At 40.2% G+C, this 19,737-nt stretch overlaps 1 protein-coding gene across 1 annotated transcript in view; it reads right to left on the bottom strand.

Annotated features, from left to right (window-relative positions):
• Positions 1–1,832: 1,832 nt before the first annotated feature.
• Positions 1,833–19,737, bottom strand: part of ube2j1 (ubiquitin-conjugating enzyme E2, J1) — a 53,907-nt gene continuing 36,002 nt past the window's right edge. The window contains exons 6-8 of the mRNA XM_051409953.1: positions 17,273–17,402; positions 15,466–15,594; positions 1,833–6,076 (exon numbers count right to left, since the gene is read on the bottom strand). Of these exons, the coding sequence (XP_051265913.1) occupies positions 5,783–6,076; positions 15,466–15,594; positions 17,273–17,402 (553 nt within the window). The 3' untranslated portion in view covers positions 1,833–5,782. The remainder of the gene's footprint in view (positions 6,077–15,465; positions 15,595–17,272; positions 17,403–19,737) is intronic.

Raw genomic sequence — 19,737 nt, 5'->3', positions numbered from 1 at the left:
AAGGAGTTCGGTCTAGACCTGCTCTATTTGAAAAGTGTCCTGAGATAACGCTTGTTACGATTTGGTGCTATACGAATAAAACTGAGCTGAATATTTCTTTAGCCCACAAATTTAAGAATCCAAACACTATAATTACTCTAAAACTATCATCTAATCTGTTTATATCATATTCATGCCTTTTTCATATTCCTCACATGGTTAACCTATGTTTCGTTGCATAGGACAAACAATTCTTGGTCTATAAGAAAAAGATGATTTTTTAAAATCTTGGTAAGAGTGCTCTAGACAATTTTTAAAATGTTCTCTGGCCCAAGAGAAGAGCAAAAATAATAAAACATTGGGGAATCCCAGAAATCAATGGGCACCAACAATATGAGAACAAATCATGGATATAAAAAAAATGTGTTCGTATATCACTTCTTGCCTGAGGCCCAATGATTCTCATATTCAGGTGATTATACACTAATGAAAACATAGCTATGAATATTATATTTAATTTCTGGCAATAGATCCTCCTCAATGTTACACACTTTAAACCTGACTCATCAGCCTTATGCTTTAACTCAGTTCTGACCAAATATGTATTTAGTGTATTTACAGGGTAGAAGGTGACAGAGCCCAACTTACCTGAAAGGTTTCAGTGTCTTTTGACCAGCAGTACAATGATTTAGTAAAATATCTCAACATCTACTCTATGAATTGACACAAAATGTGGTAAAGATATTCCCAATGCTCAGACAATATCCAAATAATGACTGATGATCCTTTGACTTACTCACTTCTCTGAAAACTGATCCCAGTTGATATTGGGCGATGGTTTGGGTTTCTTTAGAGGCACAACAGCAGTGCTGGAGACAGTGTGGACAAACGGACGCCAACCACTGCCATATCTTTTGGCAGTGTCCAAAATTTCTAATTATATTAGGAAAAGAAAAGAAAGATTTTGGGACATGAAATTTGCTGAAACTTTCACTATATCCTGACAGTAGCATGTGAAACAGATAATCTGTGAGATGATCAGATTCTTCCAACTGCTCCTAATGGCATTTGCAATAATCCACTGGGCCTGAACATGGTACAAACCTGAGCCTCCAAGTCTCAGGCAGTGAAAGGACAAAAAGATCTTTGTAATCGAAAGGATGACTTTTTATAAGGAGTTCGGTCTAGACCTGCTCTATTTGAAAAGTGTCCTGAGATAACTTCTGTTATGAATTGGCGCTATACAAATAAAAATGAATTGAATTGAATTGAATTTTTGTCTGCGACCTAGGGGGGCAAACGTCTTTAGAAAATGGGATAAATGGACTGCCTATTCTATAGTGGAAGAGGACGCTTCCTCCTAAGAAAAAAAAAGACATACATCAGTGAATATTTACTGATATGTTCATTATCACCATTTTTGCAACTTGCCAGATATGTTAATTAACATTATTATCTTTATATAAAACATAATTTGGCCAACTTTTCCATCTGAATGTATTTGCTGTTAAATTAGTCATACATATATATATATATATAAACGTAATTTCGGGAGACAGGGTTGCCAGCTGAACACCTCAGAAACACACAGCTCATTGCCTGTGCTTCATAGTAGCTATACATAGTCAGACGTCATGCCTGTGAATTCTGCCATAATCACTGCAAAGGTGGTTGCAATTATTCACAACTACATGTTTAAGAAACTGTCAGATGAGAGATGTAGCTAAATGTATTTTACACACATTAGGACCTGGCAATTACCTGATCCATCATCAGGATTATTCATAGGTGACAGCAATGATACATATCCACTGTGGGATGTGTAGGTATAAGACATTATAAAACCTGACACATTCTTTCATTCAAGCGATTTATTTTCTGTTTATATCCCAGTATACCAGCTGTGAGCACAATAACTGAAGAGAGAGACATGGAGAGATTCAGAGAATATGGATATTCATAAAGAATCCCCGCCGCCTTCAAGTAATACCCGGACATGTGCAGGTAGAAGATGCTGCTCAAATGAAAGAAAACTACAGAGACAGATTTGTTCCCCCTCAACAGGTAGACTGCTACAACTACCTCTGAGCTATTTGTATGCTGCCAACTCGCAGTACATGTCAAAAAGCCGTCAGCTACGATGTGCAAAGAGTGAATTTAAATTGCTTCCCAGTTCCTTGGAGTCTCATCAGAGTGATAAACCCCTACTCAAAGTATATCAAAGAGGGTAAACGTTAGACAGTGTTTGGGTCTATTTACACAAGCAAGGGGGGGAAAATGACTGTTTGCATACAGCTTCAGAGAATGCAAGCCAAACAAGAGATTAATGCACAGGGATGTGGTGTGAATACCATGAAACTGCAGGGGAGAGGCAGCGTGGGGTACAAATGAATGGGATTACAATGTCCACAGAAAAATGAAAAGTAAAATAAATAAAATCTGTATGTAGGTGCAAACGCAGAATCAGACGCAGAGTAAGAATCCAAAGAGTCAGACTTGTGTTGAACATAAACAGGCTGACAGCAGCTTCACTGTTTTCTGAAGACCAGACTTATGTTTACTGGTGGATATAATCCCTCAAATTATCTCACCAGTAAACATTACCGCCGGTTCAAAGAACTTTCCCCTCATGCTGTACTTGAGTAAACATGTTGCCGACCCTGGATCAACTCATTCGCCTCACAGGACTGCTGGGAATCATTACACCTGGCTCTATTTTAGTGGAAGCACATCGACCAGAACAAGCAGTGCGCGACAGCTCGCTATTTTCCTGACCTTCACATTCTCTTTTTGCTTTTGGTATTGAGCCCAGTGCAGGTGAGCGCCCCCCGGGAGCTCACCTGGTAGAGCGCGTACCATGAGTCGATTCCAGCCCAGGCACTTTGCTGCGTGTCATCCCATCTCTCTCTTGCTCTCTCTCCCTCTCTCTCTCTCACCTGACTTTCCTGTTTCTTGCCACTATCTAAATGAAGCAGAAATACCAAAAATACCATATAAATAAAAGAAAAGAAAATGAGGCAGCACATAGCAGGTAGGTGGTATTTTGGTGAAAATTGGGACTGAGAAATTGCACTGAGAATAAGACGTCTCAGAGCCGCGTCTGTTTCTGGAGCAGTCACTACACAAACAATTACAAACGCTGGACCTAAACACTTTCAACTAGACACCCTCCAACCAGTATATGCATTTAAATTGCCTCAATTGGATGTGATTACAGCAGGTGTTATTCTGTGACCACCCTAAAAAAGAGAACTCTCCAATCACACCGTCATCCCAAAAAGGATCTTAATCAATACAGCAGAACCAGCGATCATATTATTTAATCCACACCTTGTCAAAATCTAGTGCCTAGATTACCCACAATGCAACCATACCGCTAACAGTACACCTAAGTATATATTGATATATTTGTATATTGAGTAATATATTGATACCATATGGATTCTCTGCAGATCCCACTAAACTTTGACTTTTTTTTTTAAATGTATGCATACAGTGGTGTGTTCTTTATACTATGACAAATTTCCTAAAATTTGATAAAAAAAAAAAAAAATCACAATATGTCGCCTTACTTACAGTATTGCAATTTATTGTAGTACACTGAATCGTAGACCCTGTATCATGATACGTATCGTATTGTCATACATTGACTGTTTATCCAGTCTGAAGCCACATTGTCTACCATCCACTGTTTAGATCTTGGTGCTTTCTAACTCTAGATTTGAACCAGATGAAGGATTTTAGTCATCGGACGTCTGGATCTTAAGTTATCAGAGAAACAAGCTGAGCTAACGTTAGCATTAGCTCGGCTCACAGCCCCCCCTGGACGTCCTTTGTCTGTCCAACAGCCTGGGACAAACAGTGATTTTTAAGGTGGAATTGCTTTATTCAGTGTGTTTAGTGGTTTTAATCAGCGGGTCTGTTTGTTTTAGAGAGGAGGAGACCTCTGTGGATAACTGGGCTCCCAGTAGAAACCTCCTGAACCATGAACACTGAAGGAATCCTAACCGGGAGAAGCTGACTGCAGTGTCGATCCCTACTTTGTAACTTCACCCTAATCGACGCTGTCTCAAGTGACATCACTTGAGGTAGATTATCAGACTTCACAAAGCTCCCTCTGGAGACTCAAAAGGCTTTTTACCACTTGTTGCACATATGCACTAGTATTCCCCAGGCCCAGTAAACAGACTTTGACGTGTAAAAATGTTCTCCTTTAATGTGTGAGTGCGGGAGGGGCTCTGTAACACTTCCACAAGTGGCTGCCATTATTAAATGATATTAATGTTATAATATCATTCAGTCTCTAAGTGGTCTGAGAGAAAGGGCAAGTACATTTGCAGCATATTTGCAGGCTCACATTATCTCATGGCCAGTGTCAGAAACAGGGACTTGGGTTTTCCCGTGCTTCTGTTGCAGATTTTTCTGGTGATGTCAGTTCATATAAAAAGGTGAAAGAACAGCCAAGTACCTGACAATACTTGGATGGAACATTTTTATTCCTAGCCAGAGCCTCCTAGAGTCATATTTTCTGATGGTCTGTGTCAAAACATTTGACTTCAAGGCATGTTTTCAACTACTCACTACTAGAAAGTGTGATAACACCCCTGCAGTCACACATTACAGTGGCCACACAGCGTGGTGTAACACACACACGTCTGTAAATTAAAATGAGTGATTGTTACAGTATCAATTATCCACAGCTGCTTTATACTGTAAAGCCTCTTCTTCAGATCGTTAAATCCCTGTTGTCATCTGAAGGCAGCAGGACTTCTGTGTTAATGATGGAAAGTTATAACCCAGCATCTGCCTGTTTATGTGGGATTACCACAGCTCATCAACCCTGTGCATCACTGCCACCTTAACAACTACTACCTTAACAACAGTGGTGTTTCATATTCTTGAAATGCACAATGTTGCTACATCACATCAGTTACAATATGATGAGACCATTAACAGTGCCATGAGATACAGGAGAATTAAGACTTAGAGCTGCTGTTATATATAGACAGCCATTACTGATACACAGTCAGTAATATGGGTGCCCGAGTCCCTGCTTTATACAATACATTCTCTGGTATCCCATTTCCACTTTATCCAATCAGGAGGGAGAACTCCACAAAGAGGCGGTCCTCAAGGACAGGCAGCAGAATATCAATGTGGTGAAGGAGGGAGGGGACTGCTTAATGAGGTCGTCCAAAATTCCGATGTCGCTTAGCACTTGAGGACGCCAGCACAGCGGTGGCTACGCTTGCACCATTAAAACAGAGCCCTGTATGGTGAGGCTGACCTACCCTAACAGGAAGCTGAAGCACATACAGACGAAGGCTTTATAGCCCTTCCTTGATTAAATAATAACCTTGAGACAAAAATACCCCCTAATTCTGTGTTGTTGACATATTATATTACAGTTTGAATTCAATAACGGGAACAAGCTGCAGCCCTAGGATAGACAACAACTATGTGGAAAGGGGATGTGGTGTGTGTGTGGCTGCTGAACTGATCACAAACACAGAAAAGCTTCCCGTTTTTAAAAATGCATGACACTCCGGAGAGTAAAATTCACATTGATTAAAAGACACCCAGGAGGCATTGTGGCGAGTGGAGCGCCTCCTTTGCAGGAATGAAAGCCCCCTCTCCTCGTCCTCGGTGGAGACTGAAACCTCTGCTGAAGAGCAGGGAGGGCAGAAAGTCAGCGTCAGCCACCGCCTCGGCTCTGGTTCAACTTGAGCAGCTGATAGTTCTGTTAGGGTGGTAGCAGGAGGGGCGGGCTCGAGGGTGAGGAGGGGTGCGGTGGCCTAGTTGGTCACAGCTCGTAGTCAAACTTGTACTCTTGAGCCAGGTAGATCCTGCGGAAGATGAGCGCGGCCAGGGCCAGAGTGAGCACCACGATGAGGACTGCCGAGCCCGCGTGGCTTTCATCCTGAGGTTGGCGAGGAGCTGGTGGGAACACCGGTCTGCTGGCTGGATCTCTGCCGTCTCTCTGGCCTTGCTGGCTGTGCTGCTGGGCCCGACGCTGCCGGGGGCTGAGAGGGCGACCGGTGCTGGGTGCCGCAGGGGTCTGGGGTCCGTCCACTCCTGTGGCTGGAGATGCCTCTGCCTGTGAAACAGGACACCATTGAGTGGATCAGTGAGACATAACAAGGCATTAGAGGTGAAACAATTACTCAACTAAACGATTATGGTTGGTTGGTTCTAATGTACACAAAAACTCAGAAGGGGAACATCTGTTATTCAGTACACACATTTATGCAGTGGTGATCCTTTACTTCAGCAAAAGTACTAATACCTCACTGTGAAAATTCTCCACTACAAGTGAAAGTCCTGCATTCAAAACCTTGTATGTAAGTATGTAAGTATTATCAGCAAAATGTACTAAAAGGTTATATATATGAGATTTTGATTTTGAACATATATTGAAATATAGCAGAAAACAACTAACTTACAAAGCATGTAGAGGTCTATAATTTTTTATTATAGGTACACTTTAACTGTGAGAGACAGAATCTAAAACAAAAATCCAGAAAATCACATTGTATGATTTTTAAATAATTAATTTGCATTTTCTTGCATGACATAAGTATTTGATCACCTACCAGCCAGTAAGAATTCCGGCTCTCACAGACCTGCTAGTTTTTCTATAAGAAGCCTTCCTATTCTCCACTCATTACCTGTGTTAACTGCACCTGTTTGAACTCGTTACCTGTATAAAAGACACCTGTCCACACACTCAATCAAACAGACTCCAACCTCTCCACAATGGCCAAGACCAGAGAGCTGTATAAGGACATCAGGGACAAAATTGTAGACCTGCACAAGGCTGGGATGGGCTACAGGACAATAGGCAAGCAGCTTGGTGAGAAGGCAACAACTGTTGGCGCAATTATTAGAAAATGGAAGAAGTTCAAGATGGCGGTCAATCTCCCTCGGTCTGGGGCTCCATGCAAGATCTCACCTCGTGGGGCATCAATGATCATGAGGAAGGTGAGGGATCAGCAAAGAACTACACGGCAGGACCTGGTCAATGACATGAAGAGAGCTGGGACCACAGTCTCAAAGAAAACCATTAGTAACACACTACGCCGTCATGGATTAAAATCCTGCAGCGCACGCAAGGTCCCCCTGCTCAAGCCAGCGCATGTCCAGGCCTGTCTGAAGTTTGCCAATGACCTTCTGGATGATCCAGAGGAGAAATGGGAGAAGGTCATGTGGTCTGATGAGACAAAAATAGATCTTTTTGGTCTAAACTCCACTCGCTGTGTTTGGAGGAAGAAGAAGGATGAGTACAACCCCAAGAACACCATCCCAACCGTGAAGCATGGAGGTGGAAACATCATTCTTTGGGGATGCTTTTCTGCAAAGGGGACAGGACGACTGCACCGTACTCAGGGGAGGATGGATGGGGCCATGTATCGCGAGATCTTGGCCAACAACCTCCTTCCCTCAGTAAGAGCATTGAAGATGGGTCATGGCTGGGTCTTCCACCATGACAACGACCCGAAACACACCGCCAGGGGCAACTAAGGAGTGGCTCCGTGAGAAGCATCTCAAGGTCCTGGAGTGGCCTAGCCAGTTTCCAGACCTGAACCCAAAAGAAAATCTTTGGAGGGAGATGAAAGTCCGTATTGCCCAGCAACAGCCCCGTAACCTGAAGGATCTGGAGAAGATCTGTATGGAGGAGTGGGCCAAAATCCCTGCTGCAGTGTGTGCAAACCTCGTCAAGAACTACAGGAAACGTCTGATCTCTGTAATTGCAAACAAAGGTTTCTGTACCAAATATTAAGTTCTGTTTTCCTTATGTATCAAAAACTTATGTCATGCAATAAAATGCAAATTAATTACTTAAAAAAAATACAATGTGATTTTCTGGATTTTTGTTTTAGAATGTCACTCAGTTGAAGAGTACCTATGATAAAAATTACAGACCTCTACATGCTTTGTAAGTGGGAAAACCTGCAAAATTGGCAGTGTATCAAATACTTGTTCTCCCCACTGTACATACAGGTATGAAAACTTGGACTACTCATTCTGCAGTAAAACGTTCCCTGTCAGTGTTTTACTATTATATCTGATATTTTTGGATTAATATCACTGCTGCATTAATGTGTATGTTGCATTTTACAGCTGCAGATTTTTAATGTTGAGCTAATTTTAACAACTGTATAGTTTCATCTACAGCGATGTATCATTCTATAAGATCCTCATGTTTGTGGCTGTCCTGTGAGAACCATGTATCTCTAAAAAGGTCAGAAATACAGAAGATGTTTGTGACCATCCAATTTCCATTGAGCTTAAGAGGAACTGTCTCATATATTAAGGAACACTTCATCCTGGAGTTTATCACAAAGATTTAAAATCAGCATATTTGGAGATAAATAGTTTTCACTGGACAAGAAGGGGATGAAAAATGAAAATAGTCAAGTGAAGTACCTTGAATTTGATTTGTAATTAAATACAGTATTTAATTAAACGTACTTAGTTACATTCCACCAGTGCATTTATAATATAGTATACAGTATTTGTGTTTTCCAAGCATGAATACACGTTTGAAGCTCATTTAGAAGTGGAACAGATGCCGTGTGGCTGTAATTTCCTCAGCTTATTATCATATTCTGTATTATAAAGAGACCTCCACATTAAGCAAAAAAACTCTGTCCTCACTAGGCTGGTGTTTTTCTCACCCAAAAACACATTCACAAAACAATGACAGGCTTGCCAGAAGAGGGCTGGGGGCTGCGTTTTAGTAAAATTGAGATCCTTTTGTCGCCTGCTATTATCACTCATTTTAAATGTCAGTCTAGCGGATCACCCAGAACAGCTGTTGCCATTAACCTGTATTTATGTTGATTCCGTCACACAATGTCGTCCTCCTAAAATAATGTGATCAGCAGCATAGCTTGGAAATGACTGCTGGCTGAAAGGTGGTATTTATGAGCTGCAATCAAATCACTATTATGCTCATTCCATGTCTGACAACACAAACTAAGAACAATGAAGTCATGAATTTGGCTTTATTATAACACAGCAGATTGGAGCCAGAAGTGGACACAGTGATGCTCATTTTCTTAAGTAAATATGCAAAAAATCTCTGGTTAAAGTTTCTTAAATGTAAATCTTTACTGGTTGTTTTCTATGATAGTAAACCGACATCTGAAAATGTCTCTGTAAACTTGAGATGATTCCACAGTCCAGGGAATTGATTGATTAATCGATAATGGAAATTATTAGTTGCAGCCCTCCTTGGCATTAATGTGCCCACACATTGCTAAACAAACACATAAACAGTGTCTACAAAAGTAGAGAAATGAAGAATATTTTCCAAATTTTGGTCTTTGCTGCCACCAGAGACTTTTTCTTTTATGCAGCTTCGTAGAAATAATGTGTAATTCATGAGCTTCTGGATCAGCACACTAATGTTCAGCATAAACACTATAATAGTTAAAGTCAAATGTATGATGCTCCTGTTCATTTAAAGTGACCAGTGCTGATAGAATGAGTCCTCTTCTGGAGGACAGGAGGCTGTGGGGGATGACTAACCAACGAGCAGTGCTGATGGGCTTAGCTTTTACACAGAAACCAATTAGAGAATGGCTGCAGGGAACCTGGAAAAACTGGGGAGAGGCAGCACACACAGTCATCCTACATCCCTCTGTATTTGGTGAACAGCAGCAAGGCAGTGTGGGATACCGTGGGTGAATTTTAAGTCTTGTCCCTCCATCCTCAGCGGCAGATGGCGAGTCCTATTTTTGACGCGTGCCTCCTTAGTTCACCCAAACTCAGAAACACTAATCTAAGTTGACCCTCTTCTCAGCTCCTTCAGACTGCGACGCTGTGGTTCTGTGGGTGGCAGCTGGTGCCAAAAATCAATCCTCTTAGGCAACAAAGCTCGTTCATATTATCTGAAATGGTGAAAAGAAGCCACAGAGCCACAGGCTTCGAGCTACCAGAACACATCCACCATGATGTTAAAAAAAAAAAGAGTGCCCATGTCTGGCTGCTTGATTTTACACACTAGCAACCAGTACAGCTGGCATGGTGCTGCTGTACAGTCATGCACAATCACTTCCTTCCATACACATTGGAAATGATGGTGGAGCTCAGTGGGATGTCAGCAGGTGATGAAGTGTGCCACCAATTAAAAGGAACAATGTAAAAGATGGGTAATTAACTGCATACAGACAGCACTATATCATCTCCACTGTGGGGCTTTAGAACACCCACTGCTCTGGCCAACACTTTGGAGCTTAAATGGATTGAACAACCAACCACAGGATGAAGACAGGTCTGTTTTTAATTATGCCAAACAACAGGAGAAGGAATCAGCAAAGCCTAAATAATCTTTAGTGTCAACTGTGTTGCATGTCAGTGAATGACATTCATAGTTTAGTGGTATACAAATCTTCAGTGATGTAAAACATCACAAGTAAGTGTTTGTCCCTCAGATTCAGTGCCAGTGGCTTCTTTCTGCAGCAAATATTCAGATGTCACACAGGCAGAGATCCATTGTAGGGTTAGAGGATAACAATGTCTCTACTAGTGGGATCCTCAACAGACTGCAATGGAGGTGTGCAAGGCATGTATATTTGCAGTACAGCACCCACAGCGGTTCAGTGTTTTTCAAGAAATTACTTCTATTTCTTCTTTTTAGAACCTTGGTGTCATTTAGCGAAACAGCTCACGTTTCACAATGCACAACAACCTTTAGAATAGGACACGCCCACTTTGGTTCCCAAGGAAAACTGACTATTGTTTGGTTCCAGCTCGGAACCAACTTTTCAGGTTCTGAACCAATTTCTTTTTGGTCGAAACACTCCGATAGGTTAAAAACTAGGAGAAAGAAAGCAAATAGAGCCAGTTCCCTGTTGGTGGAAAAGGCCTAACTGTGGTTCCTACACTTGTTCTGCCATGCACCCCTTTGGAAACCAAAAAACATTCCACTTACTTATGTAAATTGAATATTGATATATTATAGAAAACTATTACCCAGGGCAGCCAAACTTCATTTCATTGAAAAACCATTATCTAGAACAGTGGTTCTAAAACATTTTAGAGCAGTGGTTATCTATCATTGAGTAAACTGACAACCACTGCTAAGTGATGTATTTTATGGATATTAACTGATAATGTGTACAATGAACCCAAACAGTGAACGCATTGAAGTTTGTGTAAAACAAGTGTTTTAACTATATATAATAACATATAATGAAACATTTTATCGACGCAAATTTAATTAAATTTTCTTCACAGAATTAGACGAAATGCTGAGACATAGGCCTACTGTGTATTTTTTTTTTTGTTTTCTAAAGATGCACTTTGTTAAACAACAATGACGGCTGCTAAAGAGGTTAGTGTAGATGCTGCTAGCATCAGTTCAATCAGAACTAGAGAGCAAAAGAAGGGCAAAGAACAGCACCAAAGGCTTTTCTCCATGGAAAAGATGTTTTCGCTCTTCTCCAGACTTACTTGCTTTATGGTTGACTGGTTGAAGTTCGCCCGTGATAGACAGGTTCATCCAATCACCTGCAGAGTATTGCCTGCCAGTTTCCAACAAGGACTTCGAAAATAGTTCTGTGTAACAAACCACCTGGCACAGTCAGGTTAGAGCCACCATATAACTGTTTTAATAATTTTAGAGAAGATTTTCTTTCAGTTGCTTCAAAATTGAATTCAGCTTATATTAAGGGTATACAAGAACATTTCTGGTCGACTACTCCTCCCACAGTTTTGGTCGCACATACACAAAAAGGTACCAGGAGGCTCAGAGGCAGAGCGGGTCGTTCCTGAATGTCTCACGTACTGTAAAAGCGCTTTGAGTGGTCAGAAGACTAGAAATGCGCTATACAAGTACAGGTCCATTTACCATTTACCAAAACGTGCGGCTTGGTGGGGACATTAGTGCTAGTTTCTAACCGTTTCGCCAAATCGCCAAAAACCAGGCCAAAAAATTAATGGGTGTGTATTGGTAGAATGGCCAACCGCTTTCAACTGCTGATTCAGTTAGAGTGGAGTGTGAGCGAAAAATGTGTCGAAAAATAGATTTGTAAACTGCTCTCAAGGCCACAAATGTCACCATACAGAAATAATTCATAGATAGAAACGTAGGTAAATCCGTTGGGGTCGCAGTGATGTCAGACGCATAGTTTTGGCGGGAAACGCACTGATCCGCCAGCAACATCCTCTCACGGCCCCATCTGTTTGTGTCATCTGCGTCATCTATCAACTGTCAGTTTAAGTAGACATGGACATGGAGACAGATTGACAGCCTAGACAAAATGAATTTTCACGACGACGAAATTGCTCGACTTTTAAATTCAATTCCTGTAAGACATGCTACTTCAGACGACAACTACTGGATCGACCTCATAATGGACTATTTCACCGCACCGGCAGCTGAGAGTGAGAGTGACAGCGGCTCGACCTCCGAGTCTGACTCGGATTTCGCGCCACCGACACCGGCCGGCTCCGATTGTGATGGCGAAGAAAGTGAGTGTGACGGAGGCGAGGAGGAAGATATTCCACTCGTGGCCGACCCGATGGTAGCGTACAATGTCTCTGATTATAATTATGTAAAGCACTTTGAATTGTAAGTTTATTTATTTGAATATAAACTGTTTATAAATGTCTTTCAATTCATTTGGAATATGGCGGAATGTTGATTGCTATCTTTAGAGCCCTTTTTCTCAAAAACAAGGTTTGCTGACAGTCGACCTTTGGAAGAGCGTGTCTCATACAATTTTGGAGTAGAAAAATAATGTTGGTATCGCTAAAAGCTGAGACTTTCCTCTTTACAGCCATGAAGAAAACTCAAAATGTGTTTCTGGGTCAAAGTGACTCAAAATGATGGAGCAGGTCACATTTAAGGTATTAATAAGCTAGCATTAGCTAGCTGGCTAGCTAAAGATAATTAGAAGGTGGCTAACAAGCAAACAATTTAAAGCTGAATGATTTTAATATTAACACAAAATAAGTGCAATGCACCTTAAATATTTTAGCCTGCTATGGAGCTGTTCCTTAATTTACATTATTACATGTGTGCTAGCTCTAGCTAGCTAGCTAAAGAGAATTAGAAGGTATTAATATGCTAGCTCTACCTAGCTAGCAAAAGAGAATTAGAAGGTAGAAGAAGGTATTAGAAGGCTAGCTAATTAATTAATATTCTTTGCTTGCTAGAGAGGACAAGCTACTAATGTTCTAGCGCAAGCTAGCTAGACAGAACAAGGTATGAATGTGCTAGCACTCGCTAGCTAGAGAGGACAAAGGATTACTGTGCTAATTAAACGTCACAAAAGACACTTAAATTCTTAATTAGCCATCTATTTCAACTTGTTACACATGACACAATAAATACAGATTTAATAATGTAATAAAACATCAAGTTAGATTTATTTTGTGAGGAAGAAGACACTCAGACTGTAACGTAGTAACTGCACTATTGCTTTCGGGCTGAGAGTGGTGTTTCAAAATAAAAGTCTACAACGTCACAACGTTCATTGTATGTTAACAGGTAGGGGGTCTGGTGGACATTTTTCTAAAACTTTAAAAAACCTACACTGCCTATGACTGCACATTAAGAATAGTTTTCTTTCTTAATTATGTATTGCTTATTTATATAAATATTGTTATTCATGTTATTGATAGCATTACTTACTATTGTTATAATTATTATTATTATTATTACTACATACTTATTATTCCCATCATTGTGGTTATTACTTATTTAGTTACTTTAGCAATTTTAATTAAACCATGACGCTTCCTGCCTAATCCCAGGACAATATTATGCCAAGCTCCATTTAAGAAATACCATATATTAACAATTATTTGCGTTTACATAAAAGCACATAACTGTAGAAACACAAGAAAAAAACTCATCATATCTCAACAGTCTTCTGGTCAATTCGGCATCAATATAATACATAAATACAAACTTTTTGGCGCATCAACTCGTTACCAGCCTCACTATTTCAGTGGGAGAAGACCGTGGGAATAGATGGAAAAAACAAGATTTGTCATTAAAATACGTGGTTGTTAGTGGATAAAGCGTACGCCGAATTAAACACAGGTAAGAATGCTGATTAACCATGTATTATGTGTGTGTCATGGTGAAGGACAGAGGAGAGAGGATATGATAAACAGAAAATATAGGTAAATATAGATGCACCCTCTCTGCTCTCTGACCTGCCTCTTTGCCCCCTCAACTCTGCCTTTCGTACGTCATTACTGTAACAACAAGTTGTTCTCGCATTTCATGACCTGATTTGACATTTAATAACTTTGATTGGAGGACAGTTACGGGACGAATTTTTGTACAATATTTCTAATATTGCAAACTCTCAATGCTACATTTTGAACAGTCTATTTGTTCTCTCATATGAACACACGTTAACTTGATCTGTCACATACCTAAGCAATGGTAGAGGTCACATACCGTAAACTACTCGGCAGTGTCAGTAATGTATGGGCCAGAGTCACAGGCCAGAGCCAGGCACACTCAAAATTTCTTTAGGAATTTTCTAGTTCTATTCTATTCTACAGAAAATTCCAGCATATGTTTTCAGCAGGATGTATGGGAATTATAGCACAGGGCTCAAAACCAACTTTTTCACCAACTTCTCAAAACTCAGAAGGGAGAGCGCTAACATCGGTCCACGGCAAACACAATGATATGGCTGCCAGCACATATCTAAAGATTTTTTTGTTTATCTGCTGACGCCAATAATCTAAAAAAAGGCCAACTAATCGATTAATCACTAAAATTGATGGATGTTTACAATAGACAGCTTGGGTAATCATTTTACCATTCACCTTCATTTTATAATAGGTTTGACTAACTTTCAGATTGGCGGACTGCATGTGCTTCGATGTCACCACATTCCCAGTTCACAGAAAATAACTTAATACATACAATATTATCTTAAACCCATAGGAATGATTGACAATACAATGAACTGAGATCCAATTTGCATTGAAGCAGAGTAACATGTTTTTTTTAGGCTGATTTCCTGGCTTCCAGAGAGTTTATTGTTTATTGGATCCCTATAGTATTAGTCGTAACCAAGGTAACACTACAATAACCACTACAATACTGTAGCAATATGCCAGTGAGGCTTGAGAAGATTAATCCAGCAGTGTGAACAATTTAGAGGATGAATGCAGTTCTTCTCAGCTGCTTTATCACAACACCAACAATATAACCTTGACAAAAGTGTATTATAATAATAATAATAATAATAATAATAATAATAATAATAATAATAAAGATGTTCACTGTGATGAACTTTCATAGCATACTGAAATCAACTAAAACCAATGGCCGGTTGGCAGATAGAAAAGCCATCTAAACATAGTATGCTCTGTGAAATGGTTTCCTGTAATGTCAAAATCAAACATGTAAAATCATAGGAATGGTCTGTTCTGTAGGTGGTGGGCTGGCTGCAGGCAGGTTATGTGCAGTTCTGTGTAAGCCCAGAGTGGCAGTTTATCACCCACCTGTTCAGCCCGGGGCCCGTCAGCAAATTCCTGGCCTGCAGACGTGGAGGTGTCTCCCTGGGTGACTGTGGAAGGCTCGCTCTCCGCACCTCTGCTCTCACTCGCCTGTCTGGATAAACTGGACTCTGCCTGCATTAACACACAGAGAACTGAGTCATATACACTGTGCAGTGGCTCTTGTCATAGGGCTGGGCAATATAACCTAAAATATATATCATGACAATTTGTCACATTTACTTCAACAACGTTGAACTTAATCTCATCTCTTTTTTTGGTTGTTATAACTACCATATAATCTCAAATAAAATCTGGTAATAAAGCAACAGAAGAATCACAAATAATAAAGGGTTAACAATAAAGGTAAACATTGAGGGTGGACATACTGATGTACTATAATAGCTGACATGGTAAATTCAGTATAATGTACCTTTCCACAGCTCTAATTCCATCAGTACGAACAGCTACTAAATAGACCTTGTGGAGGATTATTATGTAATGGACCAGTGTGTAGGAATTAAGATTGCAAGATTGCAACTCCCTTGCTTTACCCTCCCCTTGCAAGCACAAAGGACCTTTAACTGCTGTTTCCAAAGTGAAGAGTGAAATTGAAGTGAAAATTTGTAGCAAACACACATTAGAAGTCATTAGAGGAAAGAAAAAATGGAAATGTGAATACCTACTCTTCCAAACTCCAAACTTTAACTGTTAAAGAAGATCATGTAATATGATTGAAATCCCCAGTAAAGGTACTAAATGCACCCTGTGGTGGATTATTTTGTTAACTGCTGTTTCCATGGTCAAAAATGCACATTTAAGCTCAATAGTATTTCTGTTTAAAAGAGAAACACAGAGCTGCACAGCGATGAGCGACGTTGTCATGTCACAATAAAAGCATATCAGGACAGAGTGTGATGAGTTTGATTGACAGTACCTTAAAGGTCAATAAAACCAATTGCCCAAACTAGAAAAAACAACTATTCCTACAATTACTTACTGAATGAAAAGCTTATTTGTGTTAAAAAGAGAAACTCAGAGCAGCAGAAGTGTTGACACGTGTTGTACTGAAAGGTCTTTTCTGCCACAAAATTACTTCATCCGTACAAGTTATATTTTTAACATTATAGCTCACCTACTAACTTTTACCAGGTGAAATACCTTCAATACAATACAATACAGCACATTAAATGCAGTTTTCCACTTGCCAAAAAAAGTGATTGGAGCTCTGATCTTGTCACTGAAAGGTCTTTTCTTTCCAAAAAATTATTTATTTTACTCATGGGAGTTATATTTTGAAGGATAAAGTTCACCTAGTCTTTTGTATCAGTTGAAAAACCTTTAAAAGAGCCAAGAGAGCCATGAATAGGTTGTATGTTGGGAAAACAGCATCAACAGGGGCACATCAGAAAACAGGGAGAATTCTAACTTAAATATGATAAAATATACTGGTAAAACAGTGGAAATTATAGGCCTTTTTCAAATAAAGGCCTGCTGTCGAGATAAACAAAGGCCTCAGACACTATTTGGGAGGTTAGTATTCTTACTTGAATCAGACAGTATTTGGACAATTCAATAAAAATTGTGATACAAGTACATTTAAATGGGTAAGAGATTCAGTTTGGTTTATTGTCCAGCCCTAACATGACACTGCACTGAGCAAATCAGCTTTTCCTATGCACAGAAAGAGAAGGAAAATAGCAGCAGACTTTCCTTTGTAACTGGTGCTGTCAGCAGCTCTTTTGCTCTGAGGGTTAAATCGCTGACTAAACTGTGACTCAAACATGACACGTGTAACAGCCAGTGTTTGTACCTTGAAGTTGATTTGCTGAGCCAGTTCTTTAGCCTTGTCGTCCTCGGCGCTAGGGTTGCTGTTGGGGGTCAGAGCCAGGAGGGCAGAGCGCATGGAGCAGCCGCACGACTCGCAGCAGAAGTCCTGGGACCTGCCGGAGAACAGGCGGTTACATGGTGAGGTCACTCAGCCACAAGAGCACCTCTCATTCTTCAAGACCATATTTTTTTTTCTAAAAGTCACTTGTGACAGTATCAGGCCACTTGATGAATAACCAGGTGCCTTCACATATGAAAATATTACTGTAAGTGTGATGGCAGTGGTTTAGTAACAAAATGAATAAATTAAGAACAGCAGCCAACATTAATGTTCTGCCTCACTTGTCACAGTGCGTCAGGTTTACCTGCCAAGTTAACTGAAAAATTAACCTGCCAGACTTCTTACCAGCCAGCCATAATTACATTTTTCACTGATATGTGTCGCGCTACCTGGATGCAATTATACAGTGGCTCATGCTTGTAATTTAACATGAAGAGCAGTTATGTTTAAAATAATTAATCCACAATACAGATGAGAAGACTGATGTAATGCATTAGCTGCAACACTATATCTTAAATACACAATATCAGAGCTACATGCCAAAGGAAAATTCTGGTATTTTTGTGTCCATTCTGTCTATGGGTCATGCTACCTTTCTTCGTGCTTTCACCACTTTGGTGGGAAGATTTGGGAAACGCGAATTAAAACAGCATATATTAGGGCAAGCAGAGTGGTTTAAAGAAACTTTAAGTTCACACAAATCATTTGAAATGCTAGTTTATGAGTTCAGCCGAAAGTATACAAGTGTACATAGAAATTAGCCCTCTGAATAATAACTGCAGAAAAATCTACTTCCAGGGCAACTTGCCAGCTAACCAAATGAGACCCCTTTTCCTTTGGACAGGGCCGCTAGTCTATATGTGTGAGGATGTGGGTTACTGTTTCTTGCTTGTCACGTTGTTTAGTGAAGTTGGCATAACTCAAATCTCACCGGTGTAAAGTTAGCATGACCCATAGACAGAAGAAGAAAGTCCCAGCAACAACGGACAGTTATAATTTTTGGGTTTGCTTTTGTTTTCTCTTTTGTTTTGTGTTAGTGGCTGCCTGAAGCAGTCACCTTGATGTGGCGATCTAAGCAATTTTGTTAAAATTGAAAAGATTTAAGAGTTATTTCTGTAACATGACTTACGATAATCTGTATAGTCCATGTAGCTAGGTAGCAAGCTAGTTATGTAGAAAGATGACACTGATCCCATCCTTTGCCTGGTTGGGCAAGTGGATCCGAAATCTATTTGCCCAGAGTCAAGTTGTTTTATCTATTAGCAGTTATAAAATAACAACAAGGACTTTTTCCTAAACTTGACATGTGTTTTGAAAAAAAAAAACCCTTCCAACCCGCCAACTAAACTCCTGTTCACAGGATAACTAAAATGCTTGCTCATTAACTTTGGCTTTACCTAGCACCATTTCCTTTTGAGTTCCCAATCTATAACTGAGCATGTGCAACTCTCAACAGCGATGAAAAGAAGGCAATATGCTATCCTTATTGTTGATAACTGTATGGTCCCCATTCTTATTTCCATTTACAGCCCAAAGCTCTGATTACTCAATGCTTTCTCCAAATGGTGAAAAAGACATCAGTGAGTACAACATCAGATCTACATGATCCTTTCATCTAAACTCAATTTAACAAACCTTAACTCTAAAATCAAGTCCTTCAACCCCTTGAAGAAGTGATAATGGCCCAGTCCTCACTGTGGCAGTGTAAACGGAATTACTGTAGAGCAGTGTACCAGACAGCCAATCAACAGTGTGTTTGATACAGAGCCACAGTTAAGATTTGTTGGCTGATGGTCAGAGAGTGTGTCGTGGTCATCACAAACAAAGAAAGAGAAACCAGAGAAAGAACTCTGAATTACTCAGGCATTTAAATACTGCATTTCACAAAGTTAGCAGCCTGTGCAGAGGGTGGCTCATTGATTTATCTGCCAAAAAAGAATGTACTGTCATCTGGTTCTCAGCCAATAGTAATTTGGCATCTTGGTTATTAAGCTAGAAAGATTTTTAGAATGAGGTGTCCATACTTTTCAGGGCTGTGTATGACTCTTGTAAACGAACTGGCAGAAAACCCAGCTCCAAATGCTGTGTGAATCTCTGTGTTTGCAAGAGTGTGTTGATGGTGTTGGCCGTCTGCTTGTACTGTTGGCTGCCTCACACTGTATCCTCAGCTGACAGGTTTGTTTTTGCGTTCACCACCTGTAGCACATTCATTTGCCAGGTCCCTGCTAAGGGTTCAGGCCGTTGCGTGCACCTTTATGCCTTCATGTCAGTCCTGACAGTGGGGTTCAGTGCAATAATGCTAAGAGAAGGATCAACAAAGCTGCTTAGTGCAGTGATGTGGAAAAAAACACATAAAAAGGTTTCTGTGGTTTTGTCTTAGAAAAGCT

This window comes from Dicentrarchus labrax, unplaced genomic scaffold, assembly GCF_905237075.1.
Source record: "Dicentrarchus labrax unplaced genomic scaffold, dlabrax2021, whole genome shotgun sequence".
NCBI lineage: Eukaryota > Metazoa > Chordata > Actinopteri > Moronidae > Dicentrarchus > Dicentrarchus labrax.
This window is presented reverse-complemented; position numbering and strand designations above follow the sequence as displayed.